Genomic DNA, 12809 nt, shown 5'->3' with positions numbered 1-12809 from the left:
ATGATGAAACAAATTAAGACCATTACTATCTATATGCATAGAAGTATGAAAGTACCTGAGTTATTATGTATCTCCACACCATTGTGCGCAGGTCTAAAGCATAGACATCTTGTGAAAATCTGTCCATCTGTTCCTCAAAGCCTCCAAAGACAAACATTTGATTATTAATTACACAAGCTGAATGTCCATCTCTTGCAGCAGGAATCATCCCACTCACTTTGGGACTGCTCCAAGTTAAATTATCTGAAAATAGCAGTGAATGAACTGATAACTTTCTAAGGGATGTGATCATGCAATTGATAATTTAGAATAAAACAGATTTTTGGAGCAGAACACTGAGAACACTGTTACTAAAATGCCTACATAATTTAGTAACACTATCTTTTTTATTAACACACACATTTTTTTTCTTTTTTTACAAATCCTTCACAGGAAGTAAGGAGAAAAGAGAGCCAAATCAATATAACTTTCACCAGACAAGGCAGTAGAGATTAAAACCTTATTTTCAATTATTAAAATAAACTATTCTTCTATGATAAATATCGATGTGACCTTGAAAATTTAAACCAACAATTGAAGAGGATCTTTAGCTCAGAAGTTAAATGCAAGCCTATAAATCAAAAAGTTTGAGGTTGATCTAGTCAGTCCTAGAATTTTTTTTCTGTCAGTACTTCTTTCACATCTAAAACCAATTTGTTAATGTGATGCCAGGTTATACAACAGTTCAGAGTACACTTTAAAATGTAGGTCCTTTATAAAAAAAAAACTAGCTGGGTAAATGATTTCAAAGTAATGCAATAATACACCACCTCCACCTGGACCAAGCCTAGTAAAGTACTGAGGTATTCAAACCAACTTTTGGCTTAAAGACAGCTTTCCCTAATTAGGAAATTAATGACAGCAGGTATTCACTAGAACTGAGGAAAAGTTGTTAGCCTATCAATTTCGCTATATTAAACTTACTTAGATAGACCAACACAAACAATTTCCAGTAAAATGAAAAACTTTTACTTTTTTTACCACTTGATGACTAGTTTTGGGCCGAGACCCATTTTCAAATCATTGTACAGATTACCTGTATGCACTGTAACTGATCACTGCACATTTCTGTCATGGTTTTCACATCTTCGGAAATACCATTTTTGACTATGTTTAGATTAACTGAAAATTTGCTGCTGACCTACAGCTATTCTAGCATGCTGGATATTTAATAGTGACAGTTAATTTTAATGAAGTGCATAATAGGTGCTTCACTTGTTAATATACCCCTTGATTCATTGCATATCCCAGACCATTTTTGTCCTAATCAGTGGTTCACAACCCTTCTGAGACTATTACCCTGACTGTAATGAGGTATTAGCTACTAACGTACACCCCACCTCAGATCAACGTTAGTGCCTGACTAAACTTCGGAATGAAAAATCTTCTTTGAACACTTTTATTTATAAAATGAATGAAGATGTATATTTAGTTTTTGTAGGTGCTTTATTAAACCATGAATTAATGAGTCAGTGAGACAAGTGGTATTGCCTACTTCTAACAATTTTTGTTATAGAATAATGAAGCAGTTCTCCAGACCCTTCTCGCAAAAGAATGCTACCCACCCACATTGAAGACATTAAGGGCAGACACTTGTTACAAAACATACATTTCTGCACCACTCCTCTCTCTAGCAAAACCTGCTTCAACCATGCCCCGTATCCCCATTTAGAATCATCCAAGTTAAAATGTGTGCACTGTACCTAGCTTGTAAATAACAACAACAACAACAACAACAACAACAACAACAACAGGTAAGTTTCAAAAGCTGTGACCTACACCACATTGTGTCATGTATTAATGTTAGCATTTTTTACAAATGTTATAATAGATAACTTACATAACCAGTGTTTCAGTCCTATGAAATAATGATAATAGTAATGACCTTTTACAAATAATTAGTAGCATTACTGAAACCCTTTTGTTTTTCCCCTCCCCAGCTCCCCCCTCCACCCCCACCAAAAGAAAAAAAAAATCATCTTACCCTTCTGGGGGTAATTATCCCCAGGTTGGGAACCACTGGTCTAGATCCATTAAATTCAGCTGTAGTCACCCTTGTTGTCCTCTATCTGTTCAATGATTTCATTTTAATTGTATCAAATAACTTTAATATTTTACTCATTTTAATCAAGAAAGGTATAGTTAATACTGTTCATAACATTTAGCCATTTGGATGGATGAAACTAAATGACATGTTACAACTGTGCACTAGGCTCGACTCAAACTTGTACCCTTGCTTTCCACAGATAAATATGATGTGTGAGCTACTGAGGAATGCTCATTACTCGCATAATAGTTTTAAGTATCCCCAAGTAATTGGTTAGGTGTAGCAATTTGTGAATATTACACAGCATTAAGTGTGGAAAGTACTCAAGAGCACTGTATTTTACAGGGAGAGAAAAAAAAAGATTCAGAAGTTTTTATCAAAACTACAGGGTCAAGTGCTTTAGCACTTCAGTTATAATGACATTTTTTTAATATTATTATTGGTGTTATAAATCGACTAAAGAACGCATACACAAACCTATCTGCAGTAGCAATCTTCACCTGAGCAGTAGCCTGCATTTAGTTCCCTTTGATTAAACAATACTAGGGACAGTTATGCACTGTTTAAAGAAACATTCTATTTCACCAAAATAAATTTATGGAATGGAAAAATCTGACTGTTAGGTTGAATAATAACAGATTGCAGAGTTCATCAATATAATGGTCAGAATCTACCAACTTTAATTGACTACATTTTTCACACTGTAAAACAAAGTAAGATTTACTGTCATCATAAAATAAGAGCTGTACTTACATAACGTCGATGAAGAAACAATACCGCGCAACTGACAAATTACCAATTTTTCATTTTTCAGTCAGATGATGTCGTTGACCGTACGCGCGTCTGCTCTTAACGCCATAATGCTGAATTTTTAATTATTTACCAGGAAAAAATTACTAAAACAATACTGCGTATGTGACACAGCAAATAAATAGATGGCAATACCGCAGAACAGTAGGGAATTAAATACCGCGTATCTACAATCTATGGATACTGTAAACAATACCGCGTAAATACAAAAGTCACATTGTTACTGCCTTATTACGTATTTAACAGTGCTCAAAAGTAGTTCCATGCTTGTAGCTTCATTCGTGATAATGGACAGCAAATATAGATGACTATCTTCTTACTGAAGAAGAAATTGTTTCTCAGCTAAAATCAGCTTATGAAAGTGGTGAATCATTCCTGAGAGTGACTGACATTGGTAAGAAAATTGTTTTATTATTCACCTTTGAATGATAGTAGCACCACAAGTGTCTTATTGTGATATAAATCAGACCGCTCCCACTTCACTCGTTCTGTGCTTTATTCATTTCTGCCAAAGATTTCTAGACTGTCCACTTTCTTGTAGGATCTTCCATAAATGCAGAACAAACAACTGGCGAGAGAAGTCATAACGCTGAAGTTACATTTACCGAGGAAAAATTAATTTCATCGCAGGAAAATTTCCATGGGATTATTGTCAATAGTATTACTCATGCTGTCGTTCTCATAAATACATGAATTTGACCTTCATCTTTGTCTGCTTAAATTAATTTATAAATATTTTTCCATCTAGAAACTTCAGTGGCTGTATCCAACAATGCTCAAAATGAAACCACAGTCACAGTTTCCACAAAAGACGACAGTACTTCACATTAACTGCTATGCGATGGTGCTCATTCTTTGCCAAACACTCTGGATAAATTATCGGAAGATCATGGGAGCAATAATGATGCTTCCAGAGAAGGCCAAGAATTTTATGGTGACGTAAACAGTGACTGGAAAAGGAAGTCTAAACCACATCCTGAAGATTGGAAGAAAAATGTCAATAAAATTCTAAGAATGCATGGACAGGTGTACATTGGATACAACAGAAGTCGAATTGGTAAAAATCACTCATGATACTCCAAGAGAGGCACGAAAATTAGGTCCAACATGTACTTCGAAGATGTGCCAGAAATCCGTTGAAAGGAAGTGTTATCAGTTTTCTGCTGATGATAGGCAGGCAGTATTTAACCCATTTTGGGAAACAAGGTCATAGGATCAGAGGAAGGTTTACATTATCAACCATGTGGACATAATTCCAACCAAACATCCAGGGAAGAACACTGGCAAATCCAGGAGAAAATGGACGCTCATTTATCATTTGAAAAATGAGCTGGGGAAACAAAGTATGCAAAAAGATGTTTCTCAATACTCTTGGGATTGAAGAATGGAGTGTCCGATATTGGCTGGGTAATTTCACACATGGGATGAGTCCTGATACAGAATCGTGTCATAACCTCAAATCAAACAGATGAAGAAGAAAGATGAGAGAACTTTCATGAAAGAATTCCTGAACTCTCTTCCAAAACTTCCATCGCATTACTGCAGGAAATCCTCCTCGAAGTTCTACCTTGAGCCTATTCTACAATCCAAACAACAGTTGTATGGACTCTATGTGGAAAAATGTCATGCGGAGAAGGTTTCACCATTGAGTCGGGCTACCTTTAACTTGATTTTAGAAGATGGTAATATTAGCTTATTTTCCTCCAAGAAAGACCAGTGCGACTTGCGTTGTAGTTACAGGCTTGGTAACTTGAGTGAAGACGTGTGGAAGCAACACACAGAGCAGAAAGAGCAGGCAAGAATGCAAAAAGATGCTGACAAGAAAGAAGCCCAGCAGAAGCTCTGCTCAGTGTACACCATAGACTTACAGGCCATGAAAGTAGCTCCATTTTTAAGTGCAAGTGCAGTTTATTATAAAACAAAGTCGGCTGTTCATAACTTTACAATGTATAATTTAGAAAGTCGTGATGCAGTATGTTACTGGTTTGATGAAACACAAGGTGATTTAGTAGCATCATGTTTTGCCTCATGCATCGTGGACACCCTATCCAGAATGATTAAGGAAAATCTCGTTCTAGTCATTCTGTATTCTCACGGCCGCACACATCTGAACAGAAATGTGATATTATCAAATGCTCTTTTAAGATTAGCAATTGACACTGGAGTATTGATTACACAAAAGTTTTTGAAGAAAGACCATACTCACATGGAACGTGACTCAGTTCACAGTTCCATTGAGTGCAAGCTTAAAGGACGTGAAGTTACACTTCCTAGCCAATACGCTATGATATCTAAAGAAGCAAGAAAAAAAGCCAGAGCCATACAAAGTCCATTACCTAGATTATTCCTTTTTCATCAACTACACAGAGAAAAGTTTGTGGCTGTACGAATAAATTACGCCTGGAAGTGCTGTTAAAAAGGGCCTACAGTTACCAATCTGAGGGTGCTACAGTACCGTCCAAATGGTATTATTTACTACAAGTGCTCTTTCGACAAGGTGTGGCAAGAATTACCGAGGCACCCGAGGAAAATTCTTGGAGATACAAGGAAAGACTGAAAATCAAGAAATCCAAATGGGATCATTTACAACAACTTAAATCTGTTCTTCCTAAAGATTGTCATAGTTATTATGACAACAATCCTTATGAATTAAAATTATTGTGGAGGAAAGTATGTGATGAGTATCAGTGCAGCATAATTCTCTGTTGCTGCTTTGAGTGATGTTTAGGATTTTTCTTGAAGAAATGTGCAGACATTATTGGAACTACGTGAACAGTATATTTATTTAAAATGTTTCTATGAGATCATTAAAAAAAAAAAAAAAAAAACTGATTAATGCCCCAAAACGTGTTCTTACTAATTTTCTCAGCACCAAATACCAACGTAAATGTATCAAGTCATGCCGGGAGACTGACAAACAAATACCGCGTAAGTAACAGATCATGGCATAAATACAGAGACGATTCTGTGTATGTACTGTAATTAAGCTTTGTAAAAGTGTGTTTTTCTTTGTTTCACATTTTCATTTGATCAAATATTTCCTTGTAGTGCTACGATGTAAATTTAGTACCACTGTGAAATGTATTAGGCATTTTAGACAGTTTTTTGTCCCTCATATAAAATTCTTATTTTGCTACTTACACGGTATTGTTTCTTCACCGACGATAAGCAAACTGACAACCACCAACAAGTCATAAAATTCTTTGAGTGATATGACAAATTCAACAAAATACACTAATATTTGCAAAAACTGCAACAGCAAGAAAAATGCAAAGGCTTAAATTAACTTTATACCACACAATTTTTTACCATAAATTATGAGTATCATTCTGAAACTAATGCCTGCTATTCTTTTTACATTTACTTTGAGTGTTAGAACCAGATTATGTTGAAGTATTAAGTTTTGGATCTTCTTGGTGATGTCTTGTTGGTTTCATTTTCTTCTGACACATCAGCAACAGAGGAGTGTTCCAAAACTGTGTCTGACACTGAGATGCATATGAAACAGAAGCATCATGAATTTCTCACTGTTGGACAAATGGTTCACACAGAAACAACCAAAATCTATCACACTTGACAAGGATGTACTGGGGTGATACAGTATAAGTCAGCATTGTTAGCTGCAACAGGCAGAAGACGAGTTTTGTTGGTGCTGCACATTTTAGTGATTTTGATCAAGACAAACTCACAATGCAATGTTCTTGTTTGGCACACTAATGTAGCTAAGTGAAACCTGTGTAATACGCACATTTATTTATATATAAAAGCTGACTTTGAAATTTTCCCTTGTGTGAGACCATGTGTACGAGATCGGTTGCCAATTTAAAGTTCTAGGTTCACATGTTTTACTGTTCACATTGTTTCTGAATAATCTTTCATTGATTGTATCAATACCCATTTGTATTGTGATATACTGTGAAATTTCCAACTTAAAAGAAATTGTGCTTTTTTAAAATTTTGGGAACAGTAGGCCTATCCTCATTCAAAACAATTGTTCTCCAATTTCACTGTACAATTCCATGAGAAACAGGTTATTTTGAGAATTTTTGGACACTTCCGAAACTGTATTTTCACAAATTACCGGTACAAGTGTTTTGGATACAAAAGTTATTTTGTAGCAAATCAGCGTTTGTGGTTTACAGTTCAGCCAAAGAATACATTACCCCTGAATTTCATTGTACATCAATACAAATAAAAGTACATTTCTGAGAATTTCCTGAAGCTACCATTGTCCTTTGTTTAATCTACATGCAATTTGTAGCCAATCGGCATTTGTGATCTAGCTACTGTAGCAGATTTTCTAACAAACATATTATGTTACATCTAGTTTTCCCTTAAAAAAGGAGTAACCCAATATATATTATCTGCATTTACCATAAATTAACCCTGTTTTTCAGTTTGCTAACAATTATAATTAATCTCAAAACGTTTTAGGAAACTACCAATTTTTACCACACGTTTTTGTGTTGCCTTTATAGGTATCTCGTTTTGTGTATTTATTTCATTTCTTACAGGGAATTAGCAACTTTTTAGCTCAACAGACCAAATGATAATCAATGAGCTTAATTTAAGGTTCTTTGTTCACTGCTTTGTAATATACTGCACTAGCCAACATAGAGCCCCACTGTGAATGCTGTTCTCGAACATGGATTGAATTGGTTGACATTCGTGCGCAGCTTGAAATTGCCTTGACTACTGTCAAACAATTGGCGGCTGCTGCAAATTGGTGTGTTGGAAGGGCTCCTGAGAATTGTGTACCTGTGATACCTGTACCAGAGGTACCTCAAGTATAATCCTCTCCTGTAGATTCTGTCTCCTCTGCAGAAAGTACAAGATCTGTCATTACCCATCTACTTGATTGACTGCAAGTGGCATGTACAGGGTGGACCAGGACCAGAGAGGACTAAGGCTGTTGTACCAATCCCCCTAACCAACAAGTTTGAGGTGCTGTCTTTCACTGAAAATGGAACGGAGCCAGTGGGTCTCACTTCACCTGTTTTAGGAAAAACTGTTTGGTCTGGTGTCAGACGGTGGCAAAAGCAAAAGAATAGGGGTCTATTAATTGTTGGCAGTTCATACATGTGGTGGATGATTGTAGCCCTTAGGGAAATGGCAGTAAGGGGCACGAGAGGACATCAGGTGCACTCAGTGTGTATGCCTCAGGGCCTCATTCAACATGTTGAAGGGGCTATTCCAGCAGCCACTCAAGAAACAGAGTGCAACCAACTGCAGACAATGGTATATGTTGGAACAAATGATGCCTGTCATCTGGGCTTTGAGATCATTCTTGGGTTATTCCTGGGACTGGCAGAGAAGGTTGAGAAGACCAGCCTTGCACATGGAGTTTAAACAAAGCTCACAGTTTGCAGCATTGTCCCCAGAACTGGTTGTGGTCCCTTGGTTCTGAGTTGAGCGGATTGACTGAATCAGATACTTTGAAGGTTCTGTGACAAGCTAGGCTGTGACTTCCTGTATTTGTGCCACAGGGTTGAGAACTGTAGGATTGCCCTAAATAGGCAGGTCAGGTGTGAACTACACATCAAAGGCTGCTACTCAGGTAGCTGACTGTGTGTGGGATGCACACAAGGTTTTTTTTAGATTAGGCTACCCTCAATCCAATCCAGGAAATGACAGCTGTAAGAAACCCAGAAGTATCAGTGTAAGATCGAAAAAAATGCCTCGAACGGGTGAGAGTATTAAAATCCTAATGGTAAACTGCCAAAGCGTACACAACCGAATGTCAGAGTTTTAAGTGCTTGTGAAAAGCAGTGAAACTCACATAATACTAGGTAAAGAAAGCTGGCTGAAACTTGAAATTTGTAGTAGTGAGATTTTTGGGGAAAATTTATGTGTGTATCAAAAGGATAGGCAAGTGGGAAATGGAGATGACAGTAGATATTGAACTCAAATCCACTGAGATAGGAACTGAAGCTGCATGTGTGACTGGGCAAGACTCAGTATCATTGGTGGGCATAAAATGATAATTGGATTCCTCTATCGCCCACCATACTCATTGCCTGATGTAACCAAAAACTTCGGAGAAAACATCAATGCACTTGTACCTATCTATCCCAGTCATATTGTAATCATTGACGAAGACTTTAACCATCCAAAAGTGAACTGGGAAAATTAAGAGTTTTGTCAGTGGAGGGTGTGACACGACGACATCTACATCTACATAGTTACTCTGCAATTCACACTTAAGCGTCGGGCAGAGGGTTCATCGAACCATTTTCATACTACTTCTCTACCATTCCTCTCTCAAATGGCGCATGGGGAAAAGGAACACCTAAATCTTTCCGTTCGAGCTCTTTTAGTACCCATGTGGATGACCTCGCACTTTTCTTTGCTTAGTGCCAATTGCCACTTTTCGCACCATACAGAAATTCTCTCTAGATCATTTTGTGATTGGAATTGATCATTTGATGATTTTACTAGATGGTAAATTACAGTGTCATCCGTAAACAATCTAAGGGGGCTGCTCAGATTATCACCTAGATCATTTATGTAAATCAGGAACAGCAGAGGGCCTACGACACTACCTTGCGGAATGCCAGATATCACTTCTGTTCTACTCAATGATTTACCGTCTATCACTACAAACTGTGACCTCTCTGGGTGGAAATCATGAATCCTTTCACACAACTGAGACGATACTCCATATGCATGCAATTTGATTAATAGTCACTTGTGAGGAACAGTATCAAAAGCCTTCTGGAAATATAGGAATATGGAATCGATCTGAGATCCCTTGTCGACAGCACTCATTACTTCATGGGAATAAAGAGCTAGCTGTGTTGCACAAGAATGATATTTTCTGAATCCGTGTTGCTTATGTATCAATAAGTCATTTTCTTCAAGGTGATTCACAATGTTCGAGTACAGTATATGCTCCCAAAATCCTACTGCAAATTGAGATCAGTTATATGGGTCTGTAATTCAATGGGTTACTCCTATTTCCTTTCTCGAATATTGGTGTGACTTGTGCTACTTTCCAGTCTTTAGGAACAGACCTTTCGTCAGGTGAGCGATTGTATATGATTGCTAAGAAAGGCGCTATTGTGTCTCTATACTCTGAAAGGAACCTGACTGGTATACCATCTGGACCGGAAGACTTGCCTTTCGTAAGTGATTTGAGTTGTTTCGCAACACCTAAGATATCTACTTTTATGTCACTTATGCTAACAGCTGTTCTGGTTTTGAATTCTGGAATATTTACTTCGTCTTCTTTCGCAAAGTAATTACGGAAAACTGTATTTAGTAACTCCACTTTAGTGGCACCATCATCGGTAACATTTCTATCACTATCGCGCAGAGAAGGTATTGAATGTTTTTTGCTACTGGTGTACTTTACATACAACCAGAATCTCTCTGGGTTTTCTACCATATTTTGAGGCAATATTTCATTGGGGAAACTATTAAAAGCATCTCGCATTGACGTCCGCAATAAATTTTGAGCTTCCGTGAAACTTAGCCAGTCTTGGGGATTTTGCATTCTTCTGAATTTGGCATGCTTTTTTTTTTGTTGCTCCTGCAACAGTGTGCTGACGTGTTTTGTGTACCATGGTGGATCAGTCCCGTCTCTTATTAACTTATGCGGTATGAATCTATCTATTGCTCTCGATACTGTATCTTTGAATTTGAGCCATATCTAGTCTACACTTACATAATTAGCTTGGAAGGAATGGAGACTCACTCTCAGGAAGGCATCAAGCAAATTTTTATCTGCTGTTTTAAGGAGATATATTTTGTGTTTATTTATAGTGGTTTTGGTTGATATGGTTTTGAGCCTCACTACAATGACCTTGTGTTCACTAATCCCTGTATCTGTCTTGACGCTCTTTACACAATCAGGATTATTTGTGGCTAAGAGGTCAAGGATGTTTTCGTAACCATTTACGATTCATGTGGGCTCATGAACTAATTGTTCAAAGTAATTCTCAGAGAAAGCATTTAGTACAATTTTGGAAGATGTTTTCTGTCTACCACCAGCTTTGAACATGTATTTTCGCCAACAAATCGAGGGTAGATTGAAGTCTCCACCAATTATAACTGTATGAGTGGGGTACTTATTTGTAATGACATTCAAGTTTTCTTTGAACCGTTCAGCTAATATATCATCTGAGTTGGGGGTTGGTGGAAAGAGCCAATTATTATTTTGGTGCGGCTGTTGAGTATAACCTCTATCCATAGTAATTCGCAGGAACTTTACAAAACACCTTCTCAGAAAACTACCTATAACAGACATATAGCACCCTACTCATGATGGAAATATATTGGATCTAAGGCAACACATGGACCTGACCTATTTGATCACATCAAAACTGGTATCAGTGACCATGATGCAGTTGTGAAAGCAATGATTACCAAAGTGCAAAAGACAATTAACACAAGCAGAAAGATGTAGATGTTCAGTAACCTAGATAAAAAAATTGTATCTCAATTAGGAACTTGAAACATTTAGCACAGGGAAGGAGCATGTAGAGGAACTCTGGCTCAAGTTTAAAAGAATAATCAACCATGCCCTGGATGGATATGTACAGTTTACAATGGGAGGGAACATCAATGGTATACAGTCACTGTAAAGAAACTTCTAAAAAACAGAGATTACTACATAATAGGCATAAAACAAAATGTAGGGCAATAGATAGAGATATGCTGAATGAAACACATTTGGCTGTGAAGAGGGCACTGTGTGATGTCTTCAATGACTACTGTAGCAGAATGTTGTCAAGTGATCTTTCACAGAACCCACAGAAATTCTGGTCATATGTAAAGGCTGTTAGTGGCCAGTCCCTAGTGAATGAGACCGGAAGTGAAATTGAGGGTAGCAAAGCAAATGCTGAAATGCTAAAATCTGTTTTCAAATTTTCCATTACAAAGCCCCAATTTGATCCTCGTACCACTGAAAAGATGAATGAAATATGTATTAGTGTCAGTGGTGTTGAGAAACAGCTGAAGTCATTAAAATTGAACAAAGCTCCAGGGCCTGATGGAATCCCTGCCAGATTCTATACTGAATTTGCAGCTGTGTTAGCCCCTCTTCTAACTACAATCTCTCATAGATCCCTTGAACAAAAAATCTTGCTAGTTCTTGGAAAAGCCACAGGTCACAGCCACCTACAAGAAGGGTAGCAGAGGTGATCCACCAAACTACTGTCCAATATCCTTGACATCGATTTGTTGCAGATTTTAGAACATACTCTGACCTCAAACATAATGAGATAACTTGAACAGAATGGCCTCCTCAATGCCAACCCCAGCATGGATTTCAAAAACATCGATTATGTGAAACCCAATTTGCACTTTTCTCACATGACATACTGAAAGCTTTGGATCAAGGCAACCAGGTAATGTAATATTTCTTGATTTCCCAAAAGCATTTGACTCAGTACTGCGCCTACACATATTGTCAAAAGTACAATCATATGAGGTCTCAAATGAATCTTGTGACTGGATTGAGGACTTCTTTTGTAAGGAGGACACAGCATGGTATCTTGGATAGAGTCATCATCAGCTGTAGATGTAACTTCAGGTGTGCCCCAGGGAAGTGTGTTGGGACCCTTGCTGTTCACATTGTATATCAATGACCTTGCATACAATATTAATAATAAATTCAGGCTTTTGGCAGATATGCAGTTGTCTATAATGAAGTACTCTCTGAAAGAGGCTGCATAAATATTCAGTCAGAACCTGATAAAATTTCAACGTGGTGCAGAGATTGGCCACTTGCTCTAAGTGCCCAGAAATTTAAAATTCTGCACTTCACAAAATGAAAAAATTATATCCTCTGACTATAATATCAATGAGTCAATGCTGGAATCAGCCAACTCATACAAACACCTGGGTGTAACACTTTGTAGGGATATGATTAGATTAATTATTCATTCCATAGACCCATAAAAGAGGGAAT

The 12809-nt window shown here is 37.3% G+C and overlaps 1 protein-coding gene across 2 annotated transcripts in view; it reads right to left on the bottom strand.

Annotated features, from left to right (window-relative positions):
• LOC124619288 (kelch domain-containing protein 3) overlaps positions 1-12809 on the bottom strand; it is a 110807-nt gene that overhangs the window by 72984 nt on the left and 25014 nt on the right. For both annotated transcript variants that reach the window (XM_047145559.1, XM_047145560.1), the window contains exon 4: positions 56-243. In XM_047145559.1, coding sequence (XP_047001515.1) covers positions 56-243 — 188 coding nt within the window. The remainder of the gene's footprint in view (positions 1-55; positions 244-12809) is intronic.

The sequence above is a fragment of the Schistocerca americana genome, chromosome 6 (assembly GCF_021461395.2).
Source record: "Schistocerca americana isolate TAMUIC-IGC-003095 chromosome 6, iqSchAmer2.1, whole genome shotgun sequence".
NCBI lineage: Eukaryota > Metazoa > Arthropoda > Insecta > Orthoptera > Acrididae > Schistocerca > Schistocerca americana.
The sequence above is the reverse complement of the archived record's forward strand: the minus strand, read 5'-3'. Positions and strand labels throughout refer to the sequence as shown.